Genomic DNA, 18,673 nt, shown 5'->3' with positions numbered 1-18,673 from the left:
AATTCACCACTAATCATTTTGGGATCCTGGAGTAGCGTGCCACTCGCCGAAAAAGCGGTTCAAATTGACCCTAACGCACTCTGCTGCTCGCCGAACTCTGCGTTGAGCGGTTGAGTTTTTTTGACACTTTGCCGGGTTCTTCATTGAGGAACACCACCTAGGCCTAATCTTAGCATGAAAATCTAGATTTCAGTCATATGTTAGCCTCATCGCTGCGGCGGTAATTTTTTCGCTATGCAGCTTTTTTCCAAAAGCCGCGTTAGATGACGAGCTCAGCTCGTCATCCCCACACGCCCCCCGTGGCTGATGACGAGCTGAGCTCATCATCAGCATCGAAGGGGTTAAGAAACAAGTGTGAGTAGAAATCTTTTGGGTGGAGAAAATTTAAGACATTAATATTGTGAATTTTTTGTTAATTAGTTGATGTTTGCAAGTACTAACACTTCTCTGTGTCAAGTAAAGACCTTGAGAGTTTTGTAACTTTCAGATACTCAAATTGTGGATTTTGTTGCAATTAAAACATTTTCAAGGCCTGAAATTTCTTTGGAGGTTGCATGCGGGCAGCCTAAGTTATCCTGCAAGAATTTCTTGATTAATCCTATTGCAACTACAATATGTGTTCTCTCATGTAAAGTCAGGTTGTTAGAAGCTTTTCTGCAACTCAAGATACGCCTTACTTTTTACCTGGTGCGGGTGCATTTCTCATGTTTAGTGAGATCTCCTTTCTGAGTATAACGTTTCTGGCTTTCCCCTCCTGTATAAGGCTTTAGTCCAGTGTGAATTCTCTCGTGTGAAGTGACATTGTATTTGTGATTAAACCTTATCTGACATTCAGAACACACATAAGGCTTTTTTCTCCCGTGTGAGTTTGCTCATGACAAATGAGACGTAATTTGTGACCAAAACTTTGCTTGCATTTCGAGCACTCATAAGGTTTTTCACCAGAGTGGGATCTCTCATGAAGCATAACTCTGTCTTTCCGATTCAAGCTTTTATGGCATAAGGATTTTCTTCAGTGTGGAGTTTCTCATGGTGAGATAGTGTTTTTCTCTGCAGCTTTTCTGGCATTCAGCGCACTCAAAAGGTTTTCATCAGTATGGAGTGGATTATGGTTAGTGAGGCTGTGCCTATCAAAAAATAGGAATTTCTGTCATTCACAGCATAGGTAATGTTTTTTCCCTCTGTGCGTCTGCTCATGTAGGTGAGATTGCATTTAAAATGGATGCTTTTCTGGCACTTGGAGCACTGAAGTATTTTTGACGGTGTGTTTTCTTATGGTGCATGTAACCATCACTACCTCTGAATCTTTTCTGACATTTAGAGCACTGATGTTTTTCCCCCAGTGTGGATTCCCAAATGTACAGTGAGATCAGATTTAAGGCTGAAACATTTTTGGCATTCAGAGCACTGATAAGGTTTTTCCCCAGTGTGGGTTCTTATATGGTGAGTGAGATTGATTTTTTCACTGAAACATTTGTGGCATTCAATGCAATAAGGTTTTTCCCCAATGTGGGTTCTTGTATGCCGAGTGAGTATTCTTTTTTCACTGAAACATTTCTAACATTCAGAGCATGGATAAGGTTTTTCCCCAGTGTGGGTCCTTGTATGTGTAGTGAGTATTCTTTTTTCACTGAAACATTTCTGGCATTCAGAGCACTGATAAGGTGTTTTCCCCAGTGTGGAATCTCACATTTCAGTCAGGTCAGTATAGCTCTAAGCTGGCCCTGTACGCGGATGACTTGATTTTATATACGGGTGATCCAGGTACAGCTATTCCTCGGATCGAGGAACTGACAGCAGAGTTTGGGGCATTATCAGGATACAAGATGAACAGATCTAAGACTGAGGTCATGTGTTGGAACGTAGATCAATGGTATTGCACTGAGAGTCGGGAGTTTAGATATCTGGGAATATATATTGTGAGGGAATTGGATCGAATTCCTAAGTTAAATCTGGACAAACCAACTAGGGAAATGGACCGTTTGTTTAGCAGATAAAAGAACCTCCCATTGTCAATATATGGGAAAGTGAATCTAGTGAAAATGGTCATTCTCCCCAAGCTCTCCTACCTGTTTCCCACAATACCGCTAAGATTCCCTAAGAAAGACATATATAAGATACAGAGCAAAATAGGTAGTTTTTTGTGGGGGGACAAAGGGGTGCGCCTGACCTGGAAGAAACTCAGAAGAAGGTTATTAAAAGGTGGGTTAGCTCTCCCCGATATTAGTCTATATGTAGTGGCATTCCAGTTTAAGAGCCTACGCATGCTACTTACTAAGCCAGACAACTCATCCTGGGGCAGATTGCTGAAAGAGATGGTGAGAGCAGAAGGGGGAAGCAATGCCTTTATGTATAAATTTGGATCTCCTAGATTCTTAAAGCGGGTTCGTTTGAAGATACTAAAAACCGCCCTAGAGACATGGTACAGGGTAAGGGTAAGCAGTGGGATTGGGTACTATTCAGACTCAGCTCCAGTTTGGGATTCACCTGGTACCCCGGACTGCTTGAACGATGCCTTGGCAGTACCTATAAAAAGGGCTGGGATTACGAAATGGAGAGACTTAATGGATGAGGAAGGGATATACCCATGGGAGTACTTGAGGGCAAAGGTAGGGACAGATTTATCAAGATTTAAATATCTTCAATTGGTGTCTTGGCATACAGCGGAACGTGAGGAGATAAAAAGTAATGAGGAAATAGAAAGGCTAAGTCAATCCTTCACACCCATTATAAAAGAGATTTCGGTATGGTATCAACATCTACTAAAGGGTGAAGACACTGGGATAGCTTCGGCAGAGGGGGTTTGGAACAATTTCACCATGGCACCACAGGCAGAGGGCATGCTTGAACCATCTTTGAAGACACTATACAAACATATAAAGCCTGCCTGTCTGAAAAAGAACAATTTTTTCGTGGTCAATAGGCTTTACTACACTCCTTTTAAAATCGGGAAATTCGCCCCCTCACCGCCACCAAAATGCCCCAGACGTCAGGAATTGCAGGCAGATGACGTCCACATGTTTTTCGAATGTTTTTGAAACATTTCTGACATTCAAAGCATGGATAAGGTTTTTCCCCCGTGTGGGTTATTGTATGTCGAGAAAGACTTCTTTTGTCACTGAAACATTTCTGGCATTCAGAGCACTGATAAGGTTTTTCCCCAGTGTGGAATCTCACATGTGCAGTTAGAAGTGATTTACAGTTGAAATGTTTTGGGCATTCAGAGCACTCCTAGGGTTTTTCCCCAGTGTGGGTTTTTATATGCAGTGTGAGATGTCTTTTTTCACTGAAACATTTGTGGCATTCAATGCACTGATAAGGTTTTTCACCAGTGTGGATTCTTATGTGCCGTGTGAGACTACTTTTTAAACTGAAACATTTCTGGCATTCAGAGCACTGATAAGGTTTTTCCCCAGTGTGGGTTCTTATATGCACCGTCAGATGGCGTTTTTCATTGAAACATTTCTGGCATTCAGAGCACTGATAAGGTTGTTCCACAAAATGGGTCACTGCATGATTAGAAAGACTTTGTTTGTTACTAAATCTTTTCTGGCATTCAGAGCACTGATATGGTTTTTCCCCAGTGTGGATTCTTGTATGTTTAGTTAGTTTGATTTTTACACTGAAACATTTCTGGCATTCAGAGCACTGAAAAGGTTTCTCCCCAGTGTGGGTTCTTATATGATGAGTGAGATCGTTTTTGACAATGAAACATTTCTGGCATTCCGGGCACTGATAAGGTTTCTCTCCAGTGTGGGTTCTTCTATGCCGAGCGAGATCAGGTTGGGTATTGAAACATTTCTGGCAATCCGTGCACTGATAAGGTTTTTCTCCAGTGTGGGTCCTTATATGTATAATAAGTCCTATTTTTCTAATGAAATATTTCTGACATTCAGGGCACTGGTAAGGTTTTTCCCCAGTGTGGGTTAATACATGTAGAGAAAGACTTTGTTTTTTACAAAACCTTTTCTGGCATTCAGAGCACTGATAAGGTTTTTCCCCAGTGTGGGTCCTTGTATGTACAGTAAGGTCTCTTTTTTTACTGAAATATTTCTGGCATTCAGAGCACTGGTAAGGTTTTTCCCCAGTGTGGCTTAATACATGTAGAGAAAGACTTTGTTTTTTACAAAACCTTTTCTGGCATTCAGAGCACTGATAAGGTTTTTCCCCAGTGTGGGTCCTTGTATGTACAGTAAGGTCTCTTTTTTCACTGAAATATTTCTGGCATTCAGAGCACTGGTAAGGTTTTTCCACAGAGTGGGTTATTACATGTCGAGAAAGACTTTGTTTGTTATAAAACCTTTCTTGGCATTCAGAGCACTGATAAGGTTTGTCCCCAGTGTGGGTTATTGCATGTCGAGAAAGACTTTCTTTGTTACCAAACCTTTCCTGGCATTCAGAGCACTGAAAAGGTTTATCCCCAGTGTGGGTTCTTCTATGCTGAGTGAGACTGGATTTTTGACTGAAACATTTCTGGCATTCAGAGCACTGGTAAGGTTTTTCGCCAGAGTGGGTTATTACATGTCGAGAAAGACGTTGTTTGTTATAAAACCTTTCCTGGCATTCAGAGCACTGATAAGGTTTTTCCCCAGTGTGGATTCTTATATGTTCAGTGAGATAATATTTACTGCTGAAACTTTTTTGGCATTCAGAGCACTGATAAGGGTTTTCCTCAGAGTGGGTTAATGCATGTCGATAAAGTTGCGATTTGAAACTAAACCTTTTCTGGCATTCAGAGCACTGATAAGGTTTTTCCCCAGTGTGGATTCTCATATGCGTAGTGAGATTAGATTTACTGCTGAAACTTTTTTGGCACTCTGAGCACTGAGAGAGGATTTTCCCAGTGTGCATTCTCTCAAATTCAGTGAGATGAGATTTATGGCTGAATCTTTTTTGGCACAGGTAACTTTTTCCCCAACTTGGGTTATTTTGCTTTGATTGAGGCGGGTTTGAACACTGAAATTGTTCTCACAGCCCGTGTTTTTAAAATGTGTATTACTAGAGTTAATATCTCTACATTTAGTTTTCTCTTGCTTATATGCCACGGTAAGAGTGAACCTGATTTTAGAGTCGGGCTTGTTTAGATAATGTTCAGCATTTATCTCTAAAAGATATTGTGTGTAATCTTCTTAACACTTGAATTGAGCAAAATATGTCTGGATGCAGCCCTGTAACACCGGTCAAAATGTTTGTAGCAGATAACAGTCTTTTGGTTATAGCCTATCCGGCAGCAACTTATTTTGTGACTGAAGTTTTTCTCAAATCTATTTGTATAGGTTCTTAGCAATGCAGTGATAAGGTGTTAGTCTGATATTTAATGATTAAACTGAGAAGTACCTTTTTGCACTGGCATAATGGCAGTAACTGAGAACATTAGAACATGCACAGTAATATTGTGGCTCATCAGTCGCAGAACATCAGTTCCTTTAACCCGTTCTGTGTTTGGTGTAAGGTTAAGGATTGTAGTTCTGAAGACAAGGATTTATTTACATTAGCTAGCGCAACGGTGCTCATTTAATCCATTTTGATATTTAACAGTTTTAAATATCACTCCTGCACAACAGATAAGGTTGAGGTGATTTACATAGAATTACAGAACAGTACACAATAAAAAGGAAACAATCTGAGATGGTCATGAACAACACAATAAAGTGGTGAATTTTTAACGTTTTCGCCAGAGTGAGCAGAGTGGGTCGAGGTGTTATATCCCGAGGCAGATAGTCTCAAACTTGCGTAACTGGTTAAAAACAGTTGTTGAACAAAGGTGATTTTCCAATCTTTTGGTTGTTAGCGTGTCAGCTTCGGAGTCTTCTTTCAGTGTCTTTTTTTTGATGGTTTGCAGAAGAAACCTTTTGTTATATCTTTCTTTTATGCAGTGTGTGCTTCCTCTCTTGAATTACATGATGCTTTAGATCATGCGTGCTTTAGATGAACGTTATTCTCTCATGCTGAGGCAATTTGTCTTTCTGGTAATATTTCAGATGAGGACGTTGTGATTGGTCTTTCTGGCACTATTTCCGATGCTGTGTGGACAGATATGCCTTTGCTCTGGGTTAATGAAATGCAAAATTAGAGACTTCACTTACAGGTATAGTACTTTCCTCAGCTCCCACTTCCTCGCCACACCTAGATTTTGGAAATTGTTTAAACTTAGAATGCTGAATGTCCTTCAGTTTTTCAAAATAATCCTTCTTATGGCACTAACATTCAGTTGGCTGGTGCTAAATCTTGCTTTCTTCGTCCGTAATTTCAATCACCTATAGTATTAAAATTAAATAGTTAATACATGTAAATATCCCCAAAAATAATTTACAAGCCATATCAAAGCAGAGTTGCAAAATTTTGAAAGTGTTGAGCTGTTCTTCAGACCGAGCAGAGTGTAGAATGGTAGCCTGAGAGTACTTGGATCTAGCAGTGATGAGTTGTAGAATTTCCAACATTTTATTAAGCTCAGAAAGGATACATGTACCCTATGGACTTGTAACATAGAATCCCAAAAGCAGACATTAAAGTCATATGGACTGGCACCAAAAAGATATTGAAAATAGAATACTATTAATTAATTTTTAATGTAGATTTCTAGGATGGGAATTTCCCCTCCACGGACAACAGGCGTTTCCCGCTGCCCTGAGTTACCACCTACTTGTATCTGGTATCCTGACTTTTGAGCTCTGGCCTCTGCCGCACGCAAATCTATTGTGTGTTGCGAGGACTATGCCTAGACCTATCTCTCAACTATGGTCCAGAGTATGAATCAAGGGCAATGAAATTAAGGAGTACTTTCATGTGTTCATTTTATTCCACCTGATTATCAGTCGTCAGGCTTTTCTGCACCTGGATTTAGAGAAACAGGACACCATTTTTTTCCAGACAGAAAAATTAGACTGAAAAGACCCACAAGACTCGGTGCAGCAGAAGCAGCCAAGACTCATGCTGTTTTTTTACAAACTGGGGGAAACACACAATTCTTCCCTCTGTTAGAAATATCTTTCCCCTTCCCTCCCCTGCTTCGCCCATCTCCCCCCCCCCCCCAACCAACCACATGCATATATCTACCTCCTGCTTAAAACAAGTGGTAAATGAAAGCAGAAAAACAGTATGAAATAGTGAATGGCATGTGGTTTGAAAGGCAGAAGAATCTGTTCCTCGTGGCAACTCCCCAGTACATTGCGTCAAAACTGTAACTGCACGTTACTGGGATAAATCTACCACAAAACAATTACATGAGATTTTTCTGCCACCCCAGTACTGTGCAACTTCTAACAAGGGGCTATAAGAGATCTTGGACCGGTCCTGTGACCTGGAGGGTCACACCAAGTGTGCCCTCATTTAAGGCAGAGGACTGTCATGTGTTTAACAGCTAGAGCGGTGGTGGCAATGCACCCTGTTGTAAGGATCAATAGCCTGATTAGATCTTTGCATCATGGTCAGTGGAGTGGCTTTCTACTGACACACCCATGTAATGCTCCATTTCTATACCTGTGCCCAGACTTTGCAATAACATCAAGTGCATGTTTACGGTGTTGGTGTGCGTAGCATAAATGCAATGTGAGAGTGTGACAGAGTAAACACCATCTCCTGTATGCCAGTTGTGTATACAAGTGGGACCATCTTTCCCTCATTTATACCAGAGTTCAAAGTCCTCTGTTACCAAGGAATAATGTGCTCTACAAAGTAAGCAGGTGCCTGCTGTGGCACCAGGGATGGTGTCAGCCTGACAGTTTATCTAAATTGAATGGACATCACCTGTAGGCTGAATTACTTAATGGAAAAGCTGTGTAACTGTCCACAAGAGCCTAGAAGTCTGCCTAGAAGCCTGCCTGTCTGGTAAGAAAAGGAAGGGAGTTTCACTATCCAGCAGGAGGACAAGGCTGTCCTGGAAAAAGCAAGGTCCGACACATCCTCGTTATCTGTAGGGCGAGCCGGAAAGCCATCCAGCAAGACCAGCTAGTCTGAGGGACGCCAAGACTCTCCCAACAGTTCAAGGTAGAAAATAAAACTCTACGACAACATGATTGTTGAGGCCCAGTAGGACGATTGTGTGCTGCCAACAGGCCCATTCAAGGTTGCATTTGCCAAATTCCTAACACAACCAAGTCTGAATCTACTGACTTGAATGTGGGCTCAATTGCTGATGGTCAGGCCTCCAGAGGGGGCTGCACTTACAGACAGGCCAGGTGTGACTTGCTACCTTGGGACTGCTGATCTACAGGCAACTGCAAAGAAAAGAGAGTGGGTGCCCTACTGAATGCAGCACTATATCCAGGACAAAAGCGCTCCACAAAACCTGCTGGTGGGTCACTGCTCTCGCGAGTCTTCGGAGGTGCCATTCAAATGTCGGGAAACAGGAAAGAGACCCAGACAAGACTGACTCATCCTGTGAAAGGGTAAGACACTTACGACAGAGCATACACGCATTGGGGGTAACTGGAGTGACAGAACTGACCCTATACTATATTCATGATACTCATAAATGCCCCTAGAGCGCAAGAGGGTATCAGAACTGGACGCACCTGTCTGCAGCACATGGTAGTCTGGCATGCCTGCACTATCTTTTCACCCGGACTGTCCATAAAGATGACTTTAGGGCCGCTACACACATAGCAGGGGGAATCTCAGACCATTTGCTGGTGGAGGTGCAACTCGATGGTCCGGTTGGTATGAATTAGGCGACTAAAAACGGTTCTGACATTTGCAGGTGGGTCACGCTCTGCAGGGTAACATCTGGGAAGGGGGGGAAGTTGCCTGAGGCATCCCCACTGGAGGACCAGCTGCTAACTAATCCCCTGACCGAAAAAGCAATCTCAACCATCTATAGGAAGTTGATCTACAATTCTCTGGATCCCTTGGGACTATGCTGTTACCACCTTGCATACAATTGTAGAAACAGCACGCATTAGGAAGAATTCATCCCAAGCAGCTGAATTGATAGCTCTGACTAGAGCTTGTGTATTGGCTAAAGGAAAAAGAGTGAATGTGTTCACCGATAGCCAATACGCATTCGGGGTAGTCAATAGTTTTGGCCGCCTCTGGAAGGAAAGAGGATTCTTTACCTCACACGGTACTAAAATACAGCATGGCCAGCTAGTAAATGACCTCTTAGAATCACTTGCCTTGCCCACTCAGATAGCGATTGTGAAGTGTAGTGCACATAAGAGGATCACTGATGACGTAGGTGAAGGAAATGCTTTCGCGGATCAGATAGCAAAAGAGACAGCTAGAGATGTGACAAGTCGTATGTATTTTGCTGGACCTGCCAGATGGGTCAGTCAAGGAGGAATGTGTGAGGACACAATAGAAAGTGTGAAAATGATTCAGGAAGAGGCTACAGAGAAAGAATTAAGTAAGTGGAAAGAGCCCACATCAGTGTGAAAGGAATATGCAAGCTTTTGGCTACGGTATGGCAGAATGCGGGAATCCCTAAATGTGCAGACAATCTAGTTAAGCATTGCATTGTTTAATGCATAACCCAGGAAGAGGGACACCAACACCAGCAGGCCATTTTGCTCCCCCAACATATCCTTTTGAGGTGGTGCAGATAGACTACATTCATATGGAGAGATGCAATAACCTAAAGGATGTCCTTGTGGTGGTGTGCGCCTTTTTCTAGATGGATAGAGGCCTACCCCCTATAGGATAATACTGCTTTGTCTACAGCAAAGGTCCTTCTGAAGGAATACTTCCAGAGGTTTGGTTTACCTCGAATTGTCTGGAGTGACAATAGAAGTGAATTTGTGGGCCAAATCATGCAGAAAGTATGTACAGGTCTTGGTATTAAGCAGAAATTCCATGCGGCAAATGACCCTCAGTCAGCGGGTTTGGTAGAGTGCTATAATGGCACTCTCAAGCTTAAACTTGCAAAGATACAGGCCAGCACGGGTCTTGCCTGGGCCGATGCTTTACCTTTGGCTCTCTTGTCCACCCGAACAGCTGTTCATTCTCGTGTGGGACTTAGCCAATATGAAATTGTGTTCAGATGCCAGGCTAATGTCTGGGGTGTCCCTAGGCCCAAAAAGTACTCGGATATAGAGTATCCAATGTTGGTTGATTATTTGCATGACATCACCACTAAATTGCGTGTTCTCCATCAGCAGGTACAAGACGCTTTTGCCTCAGGCCTCTTCCGATCCCGGGCACACCATCCAACCTGGGTGTGTCTGAAGAATTTCCAAAGAAAAAAGAATCTGGAGCTCGCTGGGGACCGCCAAGACAGGTCCTGCTGACGACACGTACAGCCGGGAAGGTTGTTGGGAAAAAGAACTGAACTGCATTCATGGTGTGCACTGCAAAAAGGTACCCTTGCCTTTGCCTTTTGACCAGTGGGTCCGCAAAGGTATAGGTGATTTTGAAGGAGAAAGGGTCCCCCGGTTTGTACCTTGAATGAACTCGGACTGAGAAGGAAGACGATGATGTTTTGCAAGAAGCTGTACCATCGCATCTCAAAATAGATACAACTGATCCAGAGACACTTTTTCAGGACCAGACTGCGCCGAACAAAAACAAATACAATCTTTGGCCTAGAAAGACAAGAGACATTTGAAAACTTTTCCTTTTTCTGAACTTACATTTCAAATTTTGAATTGCATATATATTTTTTTCTCTCCTTTCCTGTGTGATACTGGAATCATCCAATTTAAGTTGCAGGGTCGTGGTAGGAGACTTGGTTTGTGACCTGAGTAGTGGCAATAGGCCTGCAGGACCTGTAGTGTCATAGGACGGCTAATAACCACAACTAAGTGAGATAGGAAGATTGCCACGAGCAACACTTTAGAGGATGAATTCTGGTGAATCGGAAAATGATAAAAGAGCAGAAATGAAAAAGAAATATTGTAAATTATTGTTTAGTAGATGTGGCGTAGTATTATGTGTTTTGATTTTTCTATGTGTTTTATTAGCTTGTGTGGGTTGGGTTACTCACACTTTGCAGCCAATACCTGTACCTACACCCACCTCTCACCCTATATCTTTTCACACTACTGTCTCCCCGCACCAGCTACATACCCTCTCTGAACATGAACAGACCAGGAGAACGGAATACTTTAACAATTCATTCATACAGTTGTTGCATCAGCATCAACTGGTCACTAACACCACCGATTGTTGGGTCTGTGGGCTCATGCCTCACAGCACGGATAAGGGGATGCTATTTTTAGTCTTGCCGTTTTCTTATGAAGGATCTTCCTGGGCATTTCTGGCCATGTTTTCCAACGCATATGAGCACCAACCTTGATACCCTGTTAATACTGATGTTTGGTCACGAACCCTTGATGAAGGGAATAGTAGCCATGACAAAGAATACTGGTGAAGGTGGGAAGATCCCACCTGACGAGAAGCAAGCATATGATGGTTGGAACTTGACCCGATACAAAAACAGCCTTACAGATAGGGCTGGACGAAAAAGATCTCCACCCGTTTGGACTCTACCCTGTCGAGGCCATTACTGTTTGCAAGGGAATGGTCAGAATGTCAAAGCCCAATTAGGAAAGAGCACTTGTAACCATACTTATACTTTTTCATCTCAGACTTCTCCTCTGTTAATACCAGCTCAAGGTACATATTTTGTCTGTCACATGGTTGCCGATAAATTTTTCGGGATCGTGTTATGTGGCTTTCCTCCTTCCTCCAACATATACAGCCCCACACGGCAGGACAAGAGGGAGGGGACTTTATCAAAGGACTCCTCCAATTTTGGGGGCCTATGGCTAATAGCAGAGACATCAGACACCTTATTCGCGTTGTCGAGGCTACAGTAAACAATACGGTGGGGGCATTGAGACCTCACCGCTGAGCTTCAGGCGGACTGTCTCGTAACTTTACAGAACAGAATGGTGTTGGATGTTATTCTTGCAGATAGAGGCGGAGTATGCAAATTGATTGGGCCTAGCTGTTGTATTTACATACCAGACAACGCCCCTACAGTATACCAAGCCACTTTGTGAATAGGTCTGCTTTTCCCTGGAGACCTTGGTTTTGATCTAAGGCAGGCAGTCCTCCCAAGGTTCTGGAGGTAGCTGGGCTGCAAGACGAGTTGACTTTTGGTTCAGGATCATCCAGGGATGCAGACAGGCCAGTAGGGCTGGGACCATGTCCGGCTTTCGAGCTGGGTACTCGACAGAATCCGCGCTGCTTCTTGCCACTGAATCCATCAGGCAATTTGTGGATGCAGGTCAAACGGTGGCCTTGATCCTGTTGGATCTAAGTGCCGCCTTTGACACTGTAGCCCATCACACGTTGGTAGTGTCTGAGGAAGGGTGGGGTATCTGGCAATGCCCTGAATTGCCTACAATCTTTTCTGTCGGGTCACTGCTTCCAGGTGAGACCGGGCAAACACTACTCCAGGGTCATCATGCTGAACCAGGGAGTGCTGCAGGGCTCGACCCTGAGCCCGACCCCGTTTAATCTCTATGTAGCTCCCGTAGCGGAGACTGCTGAGGGGTCGGGATCAGGGTCGTATCCTATGCCGATTAAACGCACCTGGTGGTCTCCCTGACCCAGGCACAGGAGTTGGCTGCCTCCAACTTCATGGCATGCATGCAAGAATTGGCTGCATGGATAGCTAAGAACTGACTGAAGTTGAATAGCAACAAGACAGAGGTGCTTGTGGTGGGTAAGGCCCCGACTGTGTTGTCATCGGCATGGTGGCCCCCAGGACTTGGGGGGTCACCTACGCCCTGTGCAGGCAAAGAACTTGGGAGTTTGGTTAGATCCCAGTCTTTCCTAAGACTATCAAACAAGACGGGTAGCAGGCGCCTGTTTTGGGATCCTGAAGGTCCTGCGTTAAACCTTGGACCTACTCCCTGTAGCGTCTAGGAAGACTCTGGTTCATGCCCTGGTGACGTCGCGCCTGGACTATGGTAATGTCCTTTATCTAGGAGCAACAACCAAGTGTATGCTCCGTCTGTAGGGAGTGCAGAATGTGGCAGCCCGCCTTATTTTGAGGCGTCCGAGAAGGGCATCGGCTAGGGCAGCCCTGGCCGCGTTACACTGACTCCCAATTAAAGAAAGAGTCACTTTCAAGGCACTTTGTGTCTGTCATCGGATCCTGCAGGGAAGGGCCCCTCCGTCGCGGTCGGATCTCCTGACCCCCCTATGTCCCCACACGTCAGCTGAGGTCAGGTGGGGTAGGATTGGTGTGCGTACCCACCATTAAGAAAGCCAGTAGTGTACTGCCAGTGTCAATGGAACAAGCTAAGAAAAAACGGTGCAGAAAACCACAATAAGTGTAAATAATGCACGAGTAGTGTACTGCCAGTGTCAATGGAACAAGCTAAGAAAAAACGGTGCAAAAAAGGCTGGCGACGAGTAGACGGACCATGTCGCGGGAATGGAGGCCAACGCTATCGGAACGAGAACGGAGATTCAAGCAGCCAAGATCAAAGGCAATCAGACCGGGAATGTTCACAGCGGACAGAAGTGGACGACCTCGCCCACGGATAAAACTGGAAAGCGGGCCGATCAATAGACACCCAAACATAGATAACGCTGCAGACGCGCCGGCTTTGGACACTGGGCTGATGCGGGCTATGGAGGGAAGGGAAGGTCTGCGCTTCTCCATGGACTTTCTACCCCCTTCACGCAAGTACACTGTTCTGGGTTGGGATGAAGCCCTCTGCTGAGTTGGGGTAGCGGGAAGTTCAGAGTCCGTCGGGCAGGGAGGCAGGGTGGGAGGGTTTGACAAGGGGTTGGGAAGTATGGGTTCAGAGTTTTTTTGTTCTAGTTTGTAACGGCAATGATAACATGGTGGAATATCCCCTGGCTGACAGGTTTCCACATAACATGGTTGGATTACGGCTCACGCTCATCAACTACCGCATCACACACCCCAGTTGATTGTACCCAGGACACAGCCCCTGAAGCTGAGGTGACCCCCGTCACACTACTCACTTGGAATGTACACAGGCTAGGAGACAAGATTAAGAGAGGACTGGTGCTACAGGCCCTTAAACGTCAAGCTCCCACATTGGCACTCCTGCAGGAAACACACCTCACAGTCACTGAGTGTAAGGCATTAGATAGATGGGGTATAAGATGGTGGTACACTCGGAGTTCTCGTCGGGCTCCAGGGGAACGGGTATCCTGGTGCGGAAAAACTCTTCCTTCATAGTAATCCAAACTAGAAAAGATGATCAGGGGAGATTTGCAGCAATACAGGGTCAATGGGAAGGTAAGCTTATTAATGTGATATCAGTATACATCCCCCCGGCGCTCCACACAGTGGCATTCCCAGCTCTTAGTGAATTTCTGCTTACCCTGCCGGAAGGAGACCTTATTATCGGGGGGGGGGGGAGTTTAATGACACAATGAATGCTAACTTAGACAGATATCCAATGGTGACGCAGGCACCTGGAGTCTCTCGCTTGTAGAGTTTCGCAGAGGCACTGGGGCTGGTTGACGTTTGGAGGCATACCCATCACACAACGCGACAATACACGTTTCATTCAAATGTACACATCAGTCTATCTAGAATAGACTATTTTTGGACATCGGAACCAGTCCGCAGAAAGTTGATGACATTACGATCAAACCCAGAGGTATATCAGACCACTCACCAGTAGTGTTAACCTTCTCCTACCACCACATGTCCCGTAAGAGGCTTTACTTTATCTACCCCGGATACTTACAAGTCCCGAAAATTTTAAAAGAAATCCGCAAAGCCACGAAATACTTCTTTGGGGAAAACACTGCATCTGTTGGTTCCCTGTCAGTTTTATGGGAAGCTTACAAGACTGTAATTAGGGGGCAGGCAATAGTCTCCAATACGGGACACAAACGAGAAAAAAAGAAAGAACTAATGGATCTAGAGCTAGAATTACACTCAGCCGAAACAGACCACTCGACGGACCCCACACCTGACTCGACGCACACTCTGCACCTCAAACAACAACAGTATAGGGATCATCTGCGAAGAGAGACGATGTCCAACCTCACAGCAACCAGACATAAGGTATATGATGTAGGGGACAAGGACGGGAAGCTCCTGGCTTGGCTTGATCGGTGAGAGCAGAGCACTAAGGGAATAGCGCAACTACAGGCAGCAGAGGGACAGTTCACAACAGACCCGTGGGCCATTATACGCACATTGGCAGGGCATTTCAGAGATGTTTATACATCGGCATCGGGCATGTCCGAGGCCGAGGCAGCAGCCTCCATAAAAGGTATAGAAATGCATAAAACTAACGCAGGAGGCTTCCTTGGAGCTGGAGGCGGATCTCACAGAGGACGAGTTGCAAGCCGCAATCCGCTCGCTGCAGTCAGGCAAAGCGCTGGGACCCAAAGGGATCCCGATAGAATTATATAAACAGATGGCGGACACTATCAGTTCACACTTACTGCGAATGTACACCGACAGCTTAGATAGAGGCGAACTGCCGCTTGACCAGCGACTGGCCACAATAGTGGCTATCCAGAAACCTGGTATACCTCTGTCAGAGTGTACCTCTTATCGCCCAATATACCTGCTCAATGCGGAGGCAAAAATGTTTGCTAAAGTACTGGCAAACAGACTGATGGCACACCTCCCGCATTTAGTTCACCCGGACCAATCAGGCTTCATGCCAAATAGAAACACTGCGCTAAACCTCAGACGCTTGCATGGAGCGATGGCTCAAGCACCAGCCCTGTCAGAGCCGGCGGTTGTCATATCCCTAAATGCGAGGATGGCTTTTGATATGGTGGAGTGGAGTTACCTTTTCGCTGTCCTTCCTCATTTGGGATTTGTCCCTAAGTTTTGTGTGTGGATCCGCCTCCTGTACACCGGACCACTGGCGTATGTAACGGACAATGGGCACATATCGGACGCTATACCACTGGCGAGAGGAGACCTGCCGGAAGGAGACCTTATTATCGGGGGGATTTAATACCACAATGGATGCTAAGTTAGACAGATATCCGGTGAGGACGCAGGCACCTGGATTCTCTCGCTTGCAGAGTTTCGCGGAGGCACTGGGGCTGGTTGAATTTGGAGGCATACCCATCACACAACACAACAATACACGTTTCATTCAAATGCACACAACAGTCTATCTAGAATAGACTATTTTTTGACATCGGAAACCAGTCTGCAGAACGTTGATGACATTACGATCAAACCCAGAGGTATATCAGACCACTCACCAGTAGTGTTAACCTACTCCTACCACCAAATGTCCCGTAAGAGGCTTTACCCTATTTACCCCAGATACTTACAAGTCCCGAAAATTTTAAAAGAAATCCGCAAAGCCACGAAATACTTCTTTGGGGAAAACACTGCATCTGTTGGTTCCCCGTCAGTTTTATGGGAAGCTTACAAGACTGTAATTAGGGGGCAGGCAATAGTCTCCAATACGGGACACAAACGAGAAAAAAAGAAAGAACTAATGGATCTAGAGCTAGAATTACACTCAGCCGAAACAGACCACTCGACGGACCCCACACCTGACTCGACGCACACTCTGCACCTCAAACAACAACAGTATAGGGATCATCTGCGAAGAGAGACGATGTCCAACCTCACAGCAACCAGACATAAGGTATATGATGTAGGGGACAAGGACGGGAAGCTCCTGGCTTGGCTTGATCGGTGAGAGCAGAGCACTAAGGGAATAGCGCAACTACAGGCAGCAGAGGGACAGTTCACAACAGACCCGTGGGCCATTATACGCACATTGGCAGGGCATTTCCGAGATGTTTATACATCGGCATCGGGCATGTCCGAGGCCGAGGCAGCAGCCTCCATAAAAGGTATAGAAATTCATAAAACTAACGCAGGAGGCTTCCTTGAAGCTGGAGGCGGATCTCACAGAGGACGAGTTGCAAGCCGCAATCCGCTCGCTGCAGTCAGGCAAAGCGCTGGGACCCAAAGGGATCCCGATAGAATTATATAAACAGATGGCGGACACTATCAGTTCACACTTACTGCGAATGTACACCGACAGCTTAGATAGAGGCGAACTGCCGCTTGACCTGCGACTGGCCACAATAGTGGCTATCCAGAAACCTGGTAAACCTCTGTCAGAGTGTACCTCTTATCGCCCAATATACCTGCTCAATGCAGAGGCAAAAATGTTTGCTAAAGTACTGGCAAACAGACTGATGGCACACCTCCCGCATTTAGTTCACCCGGACCAATCAGGCTTCATGCCAAATAGAAACACTGCGCTAAACCTCAGACGCTTGCATGGAGCGATGGCTCAAGCACCAGCCCTGTCAGAGCCGGCGGTTGTCATATCCCTAAATGCGAGGATGGCTTTTGATATGGTGGAGTGGAGTTACCTGTTCGCTGTCCTTCCTCATTTGGGATTTGTCCCTAAGTTTTGTGTGTGGATCCGCCTCCTGTACACCGGACCACTGGCGTATGTAACGGACAATGGGCACATATCGGACGCTATACCACTGGCGAGAGGAGACCTGCCGGAAGGAGACCTTATTATCGGGGGGATTTAATACCACAATGGATGCTAAGTTAGACAGATATCCGGTGAGGACGCAGGCACCTGTATTCTCTCGCTTGCAGAGTTTCGCGGAGGCACTGGGGCTGGTTGAATTTGGAGGCATACCCATCACACAACACAACAATACACGTTTCATTCAAATGCACACAACAGTCTATCTAGAATAGACTATTTTTTGACATCGGAAACCAGTCTGCAGAACGTTGATGACATTACGATCAAACCCAGAGGTATATCAGACCACTCACCAGTAGTGTTAACCTACTCCTACCACCAAATGTCCCGTAAGAGGCTTTACCCTATTTATCCCAGATACTTACAAGTCCCGTAAATTTGAAAAGAAATCCGCAAAGCCTCAAAATACTTCTTTGCGGAAAACACTGCATCTGTTGGTTCCCCGTCAGTTTTATGGGAAGCTTACAAGACGGTCATTACTTTGGCACCGCATCGTGTACATTGGGAGTTTGTTGCATCTTTTGAGTTTCACTCACGCTTGTTAAGCGGCACTGCAGAATTCCAACACCGACGAACGTCCATGGCAACCGAGTCTTGGCAATGATTTCAGCGCGTTGATCTTCGTCGAGACGTTACACAAGTCAGCGCGTTGATCTTCGTCGGGACATAGCACGCTTACGTCTGATGTCATCAGCGGGCATTTTTATCACCGGGGCAACTGTTCTTAAACAAAACACGAACAAATACGGTGATTTACATCTAAAGACTACACGACATTAAATGCTTCGTTTTTCTTGTTTTCTACAGTTTAACACTACGCAGCAATTTATTCTTCATTTTCTGGTAAACTACAAATAAACACTACGCAACCATTTATTCCTCAAAGTTAGCCAGCTTCTCTTCCTGGTGTTCTACGAAGAAATACTACACGGTGACTACTCTTCATTTCAACGCAAAGGACAACTAATGTGGTGTTTCTTTACAATGTGGTATTTAATTTTTTTTTTAAATGATAGGGTATTTTCAAATGATATTAATATGTTAAGAGTCATAGTATAACAATTATCATTCTATTATCACACAATATACAGTTACACATTTAAAACTTAGTTGATGCATATATACTGTATTTAATTCTGCTAGTTACATTTTCTTAATACAACGTGTAACTATGCAATTTGACCCCCAGCAAAGTTTTTGCAGTCCAAGGGTGATCCTCCCATGCCTTGGGCGAGATGGAAGGAAGAATTTATCACAAACATGAAGGCTATAGATGGCGAACACATGGG

The 18,673-nt window shown here is 44.9% G+C and overlaps 1 protein-coding gene and 1 long non-coding RNA gene across 2 annotated transcripts; both read right to left on the bottom strand.

The window, feature by feature from the left end:
* Window positions 1–3,006: 3,006 nt before the first annotated feature.
* Window positions 3,007–5,119, bottom strand: LOC147737046 (uncharacterized). Its single transcript, XM_086961075.1, has 3 exons — window positions 4,721–5,119; window positions 4,553–4,636; window positions 3,007–4,300 (listed from the first exon to the last, which is right to left on the bottom strand). Exons 1-3 carry the CDS (start codon window positions 4,849–4,851, stop codon window positions 3,232–3,234), a joined length of 1,284 nt encoding a protein of 427 aa, XP_086817201.1. The 5' UTR covers window positions 4,852–5,119; the 3' UTR covers window positions 3,007–3,231.
* Window positions 5,120–5,466: 347 nt separating this feature from the next.
* On the bottom strand, window positions 5,467–18,107 carry LOC147737045 (uncharacterized). The gene is made up of 2 exons (XR_015309298.1): window positions 17,921–18,107; window positions 5,467–6,257 (listed from the first exon to the last, which is right to left on the bottom strand). It is a non-coding gene; the product is annotated as an uncharacterized LOC147737045 (long non-coding RNA).
* Window positions 18,108–18,673: the final 566 nt, after the last annotated feature.

Source organism: Lissotriton vulgaris, chromosome 1_1, assembly GCF_964263255.1.
Source record: "Lissotriton vulgaris chromosome 1_1, aLisVul1.2, whole genome shotgun sequence".
Classification (NCBI taxonomy): domain Eukaryota; kingdom Metazoa; phylum Chordata; class Amphibia; order Caudata; family Salamandridae; genus Lissotriton; species Lissotriton vulgaris.
The sequence above is the reverse complement of the archived record's forward strand: the minus strand, read 5'-3'. Positions and strand labels throughout refer to the sequence as shown.